A 14,947-nucleotide genomic window follows, 5' to 3' on the forward strand; every position below is an offset into this window, starting at 1 on the left:
ACATCCTATTCTACAACTTTCTATTCTTCTTGCACTAAACCTGGACTGCGGGTTGTTTTGTGGATGGGCTGGACAGTCAGCCAGCCCAAGCAGCATCCCTACCTAAATGCTATGAGCATTGGGGCTACAGGTGCGCAAGCCATACCCCACCTCTGTGGGAGAGCTGAAGATTCAACACATCCCCATGCTTGTAAAAGTGCTCATCTCCCCAACACCCAGATTCGTTTTTGAAAGAGGTATTAGCGATATTTTTCTTAAAATTAAATAATCCATTTTTAAATAGGATGAGATCAAAAAATAAATATTACAGCCCATGAATTTAATATGTAAGCAAGTTTAATGTTCTAATTTCTCATGAGTCCTAATGTCCTTATATAGTTCAAGCACAGCTCCTAAGAGTGCAGCAGTATAACAGGTTGTTTGTAGTCTTAAATTTTCTGAAGTTTATGAAGAAAGATATTAAATGACAGTTATAGTTACAGCTAGGAAGCCAAGTACAAAGGCATAAAATGTTTTTCAAACTAAGCATCATGAATTAAAAGCAAAATAAAACAAAATAAAACTTACACTAGCTTTTTTCTTATGACTTCAAGATCATCAAACTCAATTTTTTTTTCCTTTATAGACTTTGCACTTTGATCCAGAGTATTTTGTTGGCCAGTTTCAATAATAGCATCACCAGGTTTCAGCTGATCCCATCGAGCTTTAAACTTCTCCAGTTCTTGGTAGTAGATCTGAAGTCGTGATTTCACGTTTCCTTTCATCACTTCAATCTACAAGCCAGAGTGCTAGGGGGTTAGCAGTCCTCAGTTTTCACATTTTCACTTTAAGGTTCGAAAATGTCAACAGTGAAAGACTTTATCTTGTCAATTCCAACTATAACAAAATAATCTAGTAACAAAAATTAGAATATAAATTTACAGTAATGAGAAATAAGTGTCAACTATAAACACTAACAATTCTTAAATTCAAAGCCTACCTACAATTATCAACAAAAGTGACACCATTTTGAAAACAGTTCAGGGCTGGAGGGATGGCTGCTCCTTCCTAAGAACCTGGGATTCCCAGCACCTACATAGTAGCTCACAATCCTCTGTAAAAAAACACCCTCTCTGGGCCTCTGGACACACCAGGCACACAGACACATATGCAGGCAAAACATCCACACATATAAAATAAAAAATAAAAATAAAAACAAATCCAAAGCCTACTGTTCTACCTGCACACCCATTCTTAACTAAGGAGGCTATTTCTCAGTCTTCTGCAGCTGTGAGCTAAGACTAGCCAGTCAACAAGATATGGAGTGCAGTCAGGTGTATGCAGCCTTAGACTGTGCCTGAGAAGCAAGATGGCACCCTCTCCTTCTCCCTCTTTCCCATTAAATACCCTAGACAAAACCTTCAAGATGGCAGGCACTTAATTCAACAAATGTGGGCTTCAGACAAAAGTACAGCACAGAGAGACATCATTTCAGCTTGCAGAGAAATGTTATCAAGAAGGCACTCCTGTGAAATTGTCATTTTTATAAAGCATGGAAACATTATAAAAAGAACTGAGGGAGGTCAATTCCAACAGCAACACTGACCTCCTGAAGCCAGGCTACACTGAAATGTCCACAGGCAACACTCTGAGATGAGCTAAGGCTCTCACCTGGTCTCTAATCATAAGTTGGTGGCTTTCCATCATCAGCTCAAATTTGTCCCACTTGGCTCTCAGATTGCTAACTGTCTCCACCCCACTGCCTGATACAGTTCGCAAAAGCTTGTTTTTGTCTTCAGCTTGTTGAAACAACGGCAAAACCTGGCGGTTAAAAGAAACAACGGATCATTTTACCAGTCCCTCAAGATTTCATTCTTATTTCATGATTTTTATTTTAAAATGAAATAAAATTTTAAATGGTTTTTGTTTTTAAATAATTTGTTAAAGTCCCAGATATAAGGTTTCTGATGCTTATTATTAGGTGTAACAAACATACTATTATGTCAGAAGTTGAAAGGGATGAAAAAAATAATAATTGGGAGAACCAGAAATTCAAGGTCATACTCCACTACACAGTGAACTCAAGTCTACCATGAATGATAAGAAACAACCCATGTCTTTAAAATAAATAAACAAACAAATAAATAAATGATGAATAAATAAATAAATAAAGGTGGGTCTGCTGACAAAACCAGATAAAGACATAAGAGAAAAAGAAACATATAGACTAATTTCTCTGATGAGCATAGACACAGAAATTTTCAGGAAAATACCTGCCAACTGAATTCAACAACATTACTTTTAATTATACACCATAATTAAGCTAGGTTTCATTCCAGAGTTGCAGGGATGGTTTAGAAGATTTAAACCTATAAAAGTGCTATCCATGTTTCCTTTCTCTTGCTGTAGTTAAACACTATGGCCAAATCAACTTGGGGGAAAAGGATTTATTTCATCTAACATTTCCAATAGACAGTCCATTGCCTAGGGAAGTCACGGCAGGCACTTAAGGCAGAAACCTAAGCAGAGGCCATGGAGAACACTGCTTACTAGCTCACTTTTCTAAAACTGCCCAGGTCACCTACTTAGGAATGTATCTCCCAAAGTGGGCGGGGCCCTCCTGCATCAATTAACAATCAAGACAATGACCCACAGACAAGTCCATGGACCAATCCTACGGAAGCAGTAATCTTTAATAGCGGTTCCCTCTTCCCAGGAGTGTCAAGCTGACAACCAAGGTCAGCCCAGCAAGCACAAACAGACTCGGGGACAGAAAGGACATGATTATTTCCACAGATGCAAAGGAGGCTCTTTGCAAAGTTCAATATCCTTTCTGATCAGAGGCCTGAGGCCAAGACTAGGAAGGATGAAAAAGGATGAAGGTATGCATAACTGAAAGCGCTTACTAAGGTGATTTTTTTTCACCTTTTCTGTAAAGTTTATAAACAATTTAGAGTTTCCTCCTTCTTGTTCTGAACAAAATTAATTATTTAAATGTCCTGCAAATGCTGCCTTGCTTCTTCTGGATTCTGCTTTCACCAATCTAACTCCTGTCTTTAACTGTGAACTCTCCCTTCAGCGTCTCTTCTAAATATGTTCTAACATCATATTCTGCACACTAAGATTCCAGCTCCAAAGGCAAGAGTATGGATTGCTTACTCTACTATTATTCTAATACATGAGACCATAACAAAGCTGCAAATACCTCTAAGATAACAAAGCACTATTGATACTCAATCATTACACTAACTACAAGTCTAAACATGAGCTGCCCAGTTAGACCACATTATACAGACCTCTTCACAATGCTAAGATTACATAGATCTAAATAATCACATAAAATGCCTAATTTACACATCTCTATAAAGTAAGGATGACAATAATTGCTTTGTATTCTCACCTCTGGCCTCCGATCCTGCAGGTTACTATACTGTAAATTTGTATCACCTATTTCTTCCACAGACTGAGGTATAATTGTTAAGATCTTCATAGCCTCCGTCACAAATGTATCAATTTCATGTATATGAGCTGAAAGAGATGACACATCATTACCCAAAAAATGCTCAGTTATGGTTACATGATTGCTAAATCAAGGGGCCTCAGAAGTAATCACTATATAAAGTATGTTACATTCTCAATTATCATTTGCTTTCAGATAACAAAAGTTTGAAAGGAAGAATAAGACAACTTTTTTTCCCCCAAGAGATGTAAGTTGTTTTACATTACACTTAAATTTTTTTGAAAGGGGGCAGGAGAGATGATAACTCAGCATTTAAGAACACTGGATGCTCTTGCAGAGAAGCAGGGTTCAGTTCCCAGCACCCACAGGGAGGCTCACAACTATTCTTCCAGTTACAAGGGAACAACATGCTTTTCTGATCTCCATGGGCAACAGGTACATGTGGTATACATACAGGTAAAGCATACTACACAGATAAATAGAAATTGATGAAAATTTTGAGGGACAAAAAACCTAAAATGTATTTCTTCCAAGTCATCTTTCCTAACAATCAGAAACATTTCCAGTCTTCTAAATAATGCTAAAATGCTTCAACTTACCATTTGGAGAAATAAGAATAAATATTATGTCAGAATTACTATCCGTCTCCATTACATACAACAAATTAATACTATCTAGACTTCCAATAACAAAACTGTCTAAAATATTTATGTTTAAAAGATGAGAATTTTCCTACTTTCTTAAAATTATCATTTTGAGTCAATTTCGTTTAAGAAGATATCCTAGCTCAACTATAACTGTAATTGAGAGTCACACTTTGTAATTATAGAAACTAAGGCTCTAAACACACGAAAGGGAGACACAGGGCCTTACTCTGGATGGACTTCTTCAGAGAGAGGACAAGCAGATCAAATAACTTCTGGATGAGGTCATCAATCACAGTCTTCACGGGGCTGCAGTTGATGTTGAGACAGTCCACCTTGACAGCACTGAAGGACACAGGCTCTCAGGTTATCCTGAGTTAGAGCATGTTTCAGCAAACCCATCCAAGTGTGACCATAACTTCTGAGAGCATGCATAATAGATTTAATCCAAAATAATTCCTTCTATACACAACCTAGGTTTTCAGTGAGTAAGTCCATTTAACACTGATTTTGTTTGCCTGCTTGATTAACTAATTTTTGTTTGTTTGTTTGGCAAGACCTCCCAATCTGGCCTCGAAGTTACAATCCTCCTGCCTCAGCCTCCTGAGTGCTGTGATTATATGCCTATATCACCATACCTGGCTTAAAGTACTAATTTTTAATCATGAAATATGTCCATTTTTAAAAATTATGAAGGAAGCACCAGCAATAGAATATATTTAAATATTTACAAATTGTTTCAGCATACATTTATTTCATATTCATAAAGTAGATTAATTATTTTGCAGCTGACATGTAAATAAGGGTAAAAAAACAAATATAGACAGAATATAGGTTATTAATACACTAACAATAAAGCCAACAATGCTGTTTTATAAAATTACTTATAAAATGACAAAATTGAAAAAACAGTTAATTTTAAATTAGTCTTCACTTTGTAGGCAAAGAGAACTTTCAGGGATGTTGGTGACAGTATAAAACATTCAACGTACATCAGGCACAGCGACACTTCTATACCAGCTCTTGGAAAGTGAAGGGAAGAAGACCCCAAGTTTGTGGTCATCCTTACTACATACAAGGAGAGTTCAAAGCCAGCCTGGGCTATGCTAGCTCAATTAAAAAAAAAAAAAAAAATCAAATTTTATGAGGAACACTTTAGTTATAATTTTAAGAGAGATATATTTTATCTCATGAATTCTACCTTTAGAATGTGAATCTTTTTGTTTACTTGTTTGTTTTGATTTGAGACAAGGCATCCTCATGTGATGCTGGCCTTGAACTTCCCCCATCTATACCTCAGTGCTGGGATTAAAGGCATGTGTCACCATGTCCTTCCTTTAAAATTTCTCCTAACACAGAACTTGGAAGAGATCTAACACTGCCACTTTACTAAACCAGCATAATCCTGACGACATTCTAAACATTCGTTCTTACGCCTACAGGTAATCGTCGTCCTCACATCTTGTCAAAGAACCTTCTCTTTGCAACAGAAGGAGATCACTACAGAAAGCCAAAATGCAGAGTTGTAGAACCCAGTCCCAGTGGATGCATCTATGACATAATTCCCACACCTAAAGCTCAGGGACCACTGAGGAAGAGAGGGCTGAGAGATGGTAAGAGCCAGAGGACCAGGGAGTTTTTCTGAGTATGTGTCTCCCAGTAATGTCAGAAGCTACACCCATAAAGTCTCACCGTGGCTGCCTAATATGAGCTGAACAAGGACAATAGCAACAGACATGCCAAAGGAGCCACAGAAAGCACACGAGGCTTCAACCCTACACAAAGAACCGCAAGTAACCCAGGAACTCAGAGCAGGAGAAGGCGTCTTCCCCAGAGAGGAGCAGTCCAATTGTTAATACCAAATGGCCAGCACTGAGAAAACACAAGTAGCATTAGACAGACTGAGAAGGCTGTACTTATGTACTTAGAAATACACACATACAATAACAACAATTGAAGAAAAAAAAGAGGCCATGAATTTCAAAGATAGCAACAAGGGGTATACGGGAAAATTAGGAGGGGGATGACATAATTATCTTATAATCTCAAAAAATAAAAAAATTAAAAAATTAAAAAAGAATTTTTTCTTCTTAGTCTCACATAGCTAGGCTAGCTTTAAACTCCCTTGAACTCTTTGTCCTCCTTTGCCTCCCCTTCCCAATTATAGATACATGCCACCACATCCAGTCCACAGGAAATGTTTAAGCCAAATGCCAACGCATTATCAAAGTATTAACTGTGAAAACTTAGAAACAAGCTCACTATATTAACTCATGGTACCGGTAGCACACCCTTATAGTCCCAAGTACTCAAGAGCGTAAGGCAGGAGGACAGCTAACTCCAGGCTGTACAGTTTAATGAGAACCTGCCTTTAATCCCAGCACTTGGGAGGCAGAGGCAGGCAGATCTCTGTGAGTTCAAGGCCAGCCTGGGCTACCGAGTGAGTTCCAGGAAAGGCGCAAAGCTACACAGAGAAACCCTGTCTCGAAAAACAAAACAAAACAAAACAAAACAAAACAGCTTCAGCAGTTGCAAGTTCAGGTAGCAGAGGCATCATTCTCACAAGGCTGGGTTAGGAAATTCCCCTCAGATTCTTGTGCCTAGATGTGTCTCTGCTCCATGCCTCCCAGGCCCCTCTGGAGGGAAGTGGCATGGTCAAAGTGTGGAGTCAAATTCCATTGCTTTATATTCTCTGGAAGGCTCTCAGCTTGACTGGATTAAATATTCCTCATCCTACAGCTGAATGTAGCCTCTGCTCTAATCCCTTCTACCCAACCAGGTCTCAGCAAACAGTCCCTAGACCAACCGAAGCCCTCTCTCATCCCCCACACTGGCCTACGCAGACAGCAGTTGGATCTACAGCAGGAGCTGAGACTGCAGGATGAAGGTCCCTCTCAGCAGAGGCACTCTTGCCTGTGGTACTCACATATCAACTTCTCCTACCTAGGAAGCCGTTCAACTTCTTTCCCTTTTATCTTCAGTGCTTTAAAGTTTTTCTCCCAATCATGCACAGTAAAAAGGTGCTTTTCAACCAGAGCTTCCATGTCCACTTGTCCAATTACAACCCATTCCTACTTAAAGAAAGAGAACTGTATTAATGAGATGGAACCCATAAGCTGATACTGAAAGAGTAGGACTCACTGATTAAAAGCAACAAAGTGAGGAAAATAAACCATTTTAGAATCTCTTCTAAGATTAATATATATATAATTCAAGGTTACAAACACTCCTACAAAGTACAACTTACAGATCTACAAGTATCCGGCCTACTACCAACCTAGAAATCTAAAATGCAGACATCTACAGTGCAAGAGCAGCTTAGGAACCTTTTTTTGTTTTGTTTTGTTTTGTTTTGTTTTGTTTTTGTTTTTGTTTTTCCAGACAGGGTTTCTCTGTGTAGCTTTGGAGCCTGTCCTGGATCTCACTTTTAGACTAGGCTGGCCTGGAACTCACATAGATCCACCTGCCTCTGCCTCTCTGCCTCTGCCTCTCTGCCTCTGCCTCTGCCTCCCCTCTTCCTCTGCCTCTGCCTCTGCCCCCTTTGCCCCCTCTGGGCCCTCTGCCCCCTCTGGCCTCTGCCTCCCCTCTGCCCCTCTGCCCCTCTGCCCCTCTGCCTCCTGAGTTCTGGGATTAAAGGTGTGTGCCACCACGCCCAGCCTGACCTATGACTCTTCTCCAGCACAAGTAAGTACTGAGATGAGAGTTTGTATTTGGAGTTGGGTAGTATCATACTTACTCAGAAATAGTCACAATAAATCTTCACATCAGAATGACATTTTAAACAGGAAGAGGGGCATACATTGTGGTGTCTAAACTATACAGCCCACAAGAATACCACCTAGGCTTGTGCAAACACACTCTACATTCCCACAAAACAAAACTGCCTAGTAGCAGATTTCTTAGAATGTACACCTTTAAATCTCTGAAATTAAATTAGCATTTGAACACCTCTCAAAATATGTCTTCAAAATTAAAGTTGATGCAAATGTCACATCACACCGCAAGCTGATTTAAAAGAAAACAGAGCTAGTTTTCCAAACTTCATCAAGACAAAACTGGCCATCACTTCTATCCCTTCACAGCATAAACCTAGGCTAAGAGTCTATAAAACTGCCCCCTGGTTTATACACTTCAAGTTCATTTCACACAGAGAAAACATTCATTTGTACACTTAGTGAATCAGTAACATTTAGGACAAGGGGGTTTACAAGCTCTGTACCTTATGTTGGTGTAAAACAGCTGACAGCCTTCTAAACAGATCTTCTGCTTTGCTGTAAATAGTCAGAAATCCACTTGCGTTTCTATCAATCATGACAGAAAATATTGACTCATCTCCAGCCTCGCCCACTCCCTTAAACTGATTGGGAATGCCGATGAACCTCTTCATTTCTCTGTAATATTTAGCCCGGATTTCTTCAAAAGGGGGCCTAAATTGTAACCTTCCCTGTCTGAAAAGATAGTAGGAATGGCATTTTAAATCTTCTAAAATTATATTATTTAAAATATAAATTATTACAAAGATTTAACTCAAAAATAAAATAGGGATTTCAAAGCATCTCACTTGTAGGTTAAGTCTATGCTTATTTCTGGCAGGTTCTCGTTCAGGGCTTCCAGGCCCATCTGATACTGGTGCTCCAGAGCCTTGTAGAGCTGGTGGTTCCAGTGCTGCCTCCAGGCATGCATGTCACTGGCTTGGAACCCCTGAAATGGCATTCACCTTTTCAATTTGAAAATTGGCACATAATGACTTTTTTAACTTATGATTTTCAAGCTACATAAAACACATTTAACAGATTGAAACTCATTTTAAATATTTTAAAATATACAACTCTAATTGCCACTTTTAGTAATATGGATTATGAAATATTCAACATGAAAATTTCACAGTATAAATATTACACAGAGGCTCACTAAAATTAAAAACTCAAGCCAACATTATATTTTTATTTGAAGCTAGTTTTACAGTGGTCTATTTTGTGAATTCTTTTGTATTTTTTCAAAGTTCTTAACAAAGTATCACTCTTCATTTCCTAGTCCCTAAATAATTCATTGAATATTTTAAAAACAAGAAACTTAAATTAGATTGCTCAAAATAGTTGGCTTCTGTTTGATATTGCTGTTTGCTTTCATAAAGCACTAAGACATCTATTCTAACACTTTGGGCTTCTTCTTCATATTCTGAGAACTACAAAATATAGAAAACAGCTGACTCAGAGCCTAGCTACATGAAAAAGTGCCCTGAAATGGAAAAGAATCCTGACAGTTCCTTCACACAGACTTTGGTTTGAACCTAACTTGTACTCTACAGATGTTAGTCTTGAAAGAACAGCAAACAGTATATCCATAAGCACCAAGTCAAGAGAATGGCAGACTACAAGGGGCCTTAGCATTGTGTGAAACACACAGAAGCTCCCCTTGACACAGGTCACACAAATTCACTGGGATTTATGGCATTTGCATATGAGTCAGTCAGAGAAGTCTATATCTGTTAGGGATTCCAACAGATGTTTATAACTTTACATGATGCTCTTGTCACTGAGTCATGCATCCAGACTCCAAAAAGATGGCACTGCGAAGGATGCACAACTCACACACCTGTGCTGCCACACTTGCTAGGCCAGTTCTCAGTTCCTGCAGCCCGTCCTTCCAGCGCTGTTGCTGCCGAAGCAGATCAATATTCATAAGAATGACCACCTGTTGGGAAGACAGTAACTTTCCAGTGACTGAGCCATCTTAATTGAGTGACGATGGACCACTCACCCTGTGTAACCTGTCAATACCTGACTGATGCACTGAGAAGGGCAAACCATCACTTGGGTATTGTTACAGCCAACACTACATGGGAAGCAGCAAGCTCGTGAAGAGAGAACCACACACACTCAACTACTAGAAACAAAGAAGAAAGCAGGGTTCTATCCTTAGCCAGGACATAGAATTTGTGGGGAAAGGTGCAAGCCACAAAGGCTCGTTTCCTGGTACTGACATCTGTACTCTGGCTAAGTGAGTTGTTAGTAGCAGCAGTCAGGTAAAGGGAAACAAACTGTGTAGTTCTGTAGCTTTAGATCTTAAATTAGTTCAAAAGAAAAAAAATGTAGTTATATACTATTATTTTTATTCATTCTAGTCATAGTATGATAAAGTCTATAAATAAAATATACCTTTTCACAAAATGTAGTGTGCCACTTTCTCAACTTTCTATTTTCAGTGGCAAGTCGCTCAGCAGCATTTTGGAGTTTCTGGATGTAGCCTTCTAATTCTTTAGGGTTGTCCCAAGTAATCTGTGACTTGCCTCCACTTCCTGCCTTTGAATTCTACAATATAATAAACAATAGTATTCAGATATATTTCTTTTTCCAGAAAGGTTTCATTTTATGTTATAAGCCCAATTTTTAACACTGATCTCTATGAAGATTAACAGTATAAATTTGCTGTGGATATCACTCTGTATAAATAAAATGCTGATTGGCCAGTAGCCAGGCAGGAAGTATAGGCGGGACAAACAGAGAATTCTCGGGAAGTGGAAGGGAGAGGGAGAGACACAGCCAGCGGCCACCATGACAAGAAAGAAATAAGGTACTGGTAAGCCATGAGCCATGAGATTAATAGAAATGGGCTAAATATAAAAGTAAGAGCTAGACAATGGTAGGCCTGAGCTAATGGCCAAGCAGTTTAAATAATATAAATGTCTGTGTGTTTATTTTACAAGTGGGTTGTTAGACTAACAGGGCTTGGTGGCACCTGGAGAGAAGGTCTCCAACTACATATTTTAGTCTGGAGAGATGGCTCAGAGGTCTTGAGGTCCTGAGTTCAATTCCCAGCAACCACATGATGGCTTACAACCATCTATAAAGAGATCTGGTGCCCTCTTTTGACATGCAGGCTTACATGCAGGCAGAACACTGTACATATAATAAATAAATAAATCTTTAAACAAAAGTATAAATTTCAAAATGTTTGCTGTCACAGAGTACCATGTAGTTTAAAACCTATTGTGAGTTTTTCCAATTTCCTATGTATGGACATTTAAATAAACAAGAAATTAAACAACTCTTAAGTTATAAAATCTGAAGATAGTTTAAAAAAAAAAAAAACTCTGTATATACCAGGATCTCAAACTTAGTGGAAAAGAATACAATAGTATGTAAGCTGTCAATGATATATATATAAATGTAGCTCTTCAAAACCAATACCAAAGTATGTGAAGCATTATAATTACTTAAATCTACAGTGGAGTATTACTCACTAAGAACGAAGAAAATCCTTGGAGACAGAATGATCAAGCTTGCACAGTGGCTGTTGGTGGACTGAAAACAGAGAAAGAACCCACCCAACTATATCATAAAGCATGGTGATCTCACTTACCTTAATTATCTGTTCAAATGCTAAGGCAGACTGCAGCATCATTGGCCTCTGACTCTGAATCATTTGTTGATCAATGGAATTGTAAAAATGTGCCACCTACAAAATATAAGTCCAATTAGCAGCAAAAAATAATAAATCTTGTTTCTAGCACATTTCCTTTATTTTTGTTTGAATAGTAATAATTTTCCTCAACCATACTACACAGAAATAGTTTTTCATCTCCAGATCAGAATTTATTTATGAATCAATATGCCCAATCAACACATATACATTGAGTTCCTACAATGTATCAGTCACGTCCTAACCTGGTTAAACAAACAACAAATTTTAGTCTCTGGAATCAAGTTGACTACATCAGGAAGAAAGGACTCCAGTGCTAAAAAAAGGCCCAGTGCCCAAGGACTGAATTTTCATTTCCTGAACCTCTCAAACAATGTGCAAGCCCTTTGAAGACACAACACAACTATCTATACATCGTTCAGACCAAAACTTGACATTTTATTTTCTCTCAAATCCTTCATTAGCAAAAACTTCTACTTTCAAAATATACCTTCAGTCCAACCACATTTCCCTACATCTGTTCTCTCATCTAATTCATGCACTGATCTCTTGGCAAGACCAGGGAAACAGTCTGCAAACCAACTAGTCTCCCTGCTTCAAATCCGAGCTTCTTAAGTTACTGGCTATGTGAGAAGGGAAAAGCCATTATACTTGTGTTCCCCATTATACTGGGAAAATGGAGAATTCATTGAAGTAGTTGTTCCTCCTTGATCCTCAGGGGAGATGCTGCTATAGCCACAATGGATGAGAAGAACCTGAACCCTGTAATTCAATACCATCTATATTGTAAATACTCATCATGCAGCATGTATAACTTGCAGTTTCCTAAGGGACAGCAAAACTAGCATATGCCTACACAGAAGGCTCATCTCTGCACACAGCTTTACCAACCTCAGCACACAATTCTCTCCTGAACACCTCTCATGCTTGCTCTTCAAGGAGGCATATTATAGCATCAAAGCCCCTCAAAAAGCTGAAACAGAACTACCCTATGACCCGGATGTAACACTTCTGTGCATACTCAAAGGACTGTATACCTTAGTACAGTGACACATCATGTTCACTGCAATTTTATTCCCAATAGCTAGAAATGGAATCAGCCTACATGACCATCAACTGATGAATGGATAAGGAAAATGTAGTCCATATACACAGCTATAAAAAAGATAAAATTTGCAGGAAAATAGATGGAGCTGGAAATATCACACTAGTGAGATAATTTAGGTCCAGAAAAACAAACACCACATGCTCTCTCTCATATGTTGATCCTTGCTTCAAATTTTTGTGTGTGTATGTTGAACTTGGGAGTATGCAGAGGCCAAGAAACCAGAAAAAGACTGAATTGGAGGTAGAAGGTTTATTGGGAGAAGGAGACAGTAGTAGAGGAGAGAACATTGGGGGTTAAAGGTTTACCCAGGGATAGGGGGTGGAGGAATAGGAAAGAAAGAAGTGGGGAATGGAATAACCAAAACCAAGGATGTATAAAAAATCCTTATGGAAAACCCCTAATTTATAAGCTATTAAAGATGTTTTTTAAAAAGGAATTGGAACAATGGTACCCTGCACTGATTGACAATGCAGAAATGGTTAGTACATGGAAACCTCAGTACTAAGTATGGTACACCTACCTACATGTTATTGATCAGGAAGCCCCAAAGGCTTCCAAGACTAGACAGGCTATTATCAACATTGTTGGTTGTCAACCTTAACTAGAGCATAAGACCCTACTGCTATGGGCACCACACATTTTTAATGTAGTACGAAGAGAAATCAATCTGGAAATAGCCAAGAACCTTCCTCCCTAATGGCTAGCATTCCCAGTTCTATAGGTTATAGACAGGTTGAATGGGGAGACATTAATGGTCTATGGTAGTTTGAGTGAGAATACCCCAAAGTCTTTTATCTCTGAGTGCTTAGTCTCTAGCTAATGACCTATTTAGAAGGATTAGGAGGTGTGGCCTTGTTAGAAGAGGTGTGGCTTTGTTGGAGTGTGTCACTGGGGGTGGGCTTTGAAGTTTCAAAAAGCCCCCATCAGGCCTAATCTCTTTCTCTGCCTGCTGCCTGTGGATAAGAATACAAAGCTCTCAGCTACTACTATAGTACCATGCTTCCTGCCATGATGATCATGGACTAACACTCTGAAACTATAAGCAAACCCCCAATTAAATTATGTCTTTATGTAGAGCTGCCTTGGTCATGGTGTCTCTTCACAGCAATAGAACCATGACTAAGACACTGTCTTACTGACCACTGGACCCTTCCTATAACAATACTGACCTGCCAGGTAAAATGTACCAACTGGTGCAGTGCTGCCATGACTGGTACGGGGGTAGCAAACTGCTCTCCAATTGGATCTAAGGCCTGCTCCACAGAAGGGAATTCATGTCTGGTGCTGTAAACCCAATCAAATGGCCAGGAAGGCTCCAGTAGTGAGAAAAAAACCTACAGTTGAGGCTCTACTAAATGCTCATGTTGCCAACTGTGCTCTAAATATTTATTTTGATAACCATAAAACAGTGCAGCTCTCAACCTTGGTCAGAGAAGCTTCTTTTCTCAGTGGGCAGTAGTTAATGTGAAAAGTCATAATTAGTCAAAAAGCTGAGAAAGGGACTACTGAGTGTCTAACCCTCATTGAAAGGTCTTTATCAACCCTTTGCCCAAGGCTAAAGGGACCTGGTGGGCAGCACAGCAAGGTGGAGATAACACAGGAGGTAGGGGAGTACTGTAAAGTGCTGCCTTCTGGACACGGCATGGCCTTCAAGTACAGACTCACAGCAGCCGTGGTTTCTGTACAAGTTCAAGACAATATTCCAACACTGAACTCACAGGACCTCACCCTAGCTGGGAAGCTACCAGCAGCTAGGGGCTGCTGTGGAAATGAGTCATTTTTGAGGGCTGTGGCCTCCAGTGACCCACCCATACTAAGTGGAGTCCCCACACCCATGCCCATGTGGGCAGCACACACAGAACTCAGTGAGTAAAGAAGGAAATCAGATGGAAAGGGGTTGTGTTGGGGAAGGGGGTGCAATTGGTTTCAGAATGATCAAGAGAGCTACAATGTACACATTATGAAATTGTCAAAGAATAAATAAAAAAAATACTTTTTCAAAAGAAGTGGGCCTGGAAGTAGGGGCACACACCTTTAACCCTAACACGAGAGGCAGAGGCAGGCTAATCCAAAGCTAGCCTAGTCTACATAGTTAGTCCCAGGCCAGCCAGGGCTATATAGTGAGACCTTGTCTCAAGTAATTAATTAATTAATTAATTAAAAAAGGGATGGGACTTAGTAGAAGGTCTTTAGAGCAGTGGCAATCTATGCTCTTAAAAGGGGAAATGGCTTTAAGCTCCACGCTCCTGCATGTGCTGCCTTGATATTTGCCCAAAAGCAAGAGAACAACTGATCAAGGGCTGAAACTTGCACATCTGTGACCCAAACACACTT

General features: G+C 39.3%; 1 protein-coding gene across 2 annotated transcripts in view; it reads right to left on the reverse strand.

Moving 5' to 3' along the window:
- Positions 1-14,947, reverse strand: part of Dync2h1 (dynein cytoplasmic 2 heavy chain 1) — a 229,691-nt gene that overhangs the window by 202,169 nt on the left and 12,575 nt on the right. For both annotated transcript variants that reach the window (XM_036192145.1, XM_036192144.1), the window contains exons 13-22: positions 11,446-11,541; positions 10,242-10,394; positions 9,679-9,777; positions 8,645-8,784; positions 8,303-8,531; positions 7,027-7,154; positions 4,313-4,428; positions 3,380-3,507; positions 1,651-1,800; positions 568-773 (exon numbers count right to left, since the gene is read on the reverse strand). In XM_036192145.1, coding sequence (XP_036048038.1) covers positions 568-773; positions 1,651-1,800; positions 3,380-3,507; positions 4,313-4,428; positions 7,027-7,154; positions 8,303-8,531; positions 8,645-8,784; positions 9,679-9,777; positions 10,242-10,394; positions 11,446-11,541 — 1,445 coding nt within the window. The remainder of the gene's footprint in view (positions 1-567; positions 774-1,650; positions 1,801-3,379; positions 3,508-4,312; positions 4,429-7,026; positions 7,155-8,302; positions 8,532-8,644; positions 8,785-9,678; positions 9,778-10,241; positions 10,395-11,445; positions 11,542-14,947) is intronic.

Source organism: Onychomys torridus, chromosome 7 (assembly GCF_903995425.1).
Source record: "Onychomys torridus chromosome 7, mOncTor1.1, whole genome shotgun sequence".
In the NCBI taxonomy this organism is placed as follows: domain Eukaryota; kingdom Metazoa; phylum Chordata; class Mammalia; order Rodentia; family Cricetidae; genus Onychomys; species Onychomys torridus.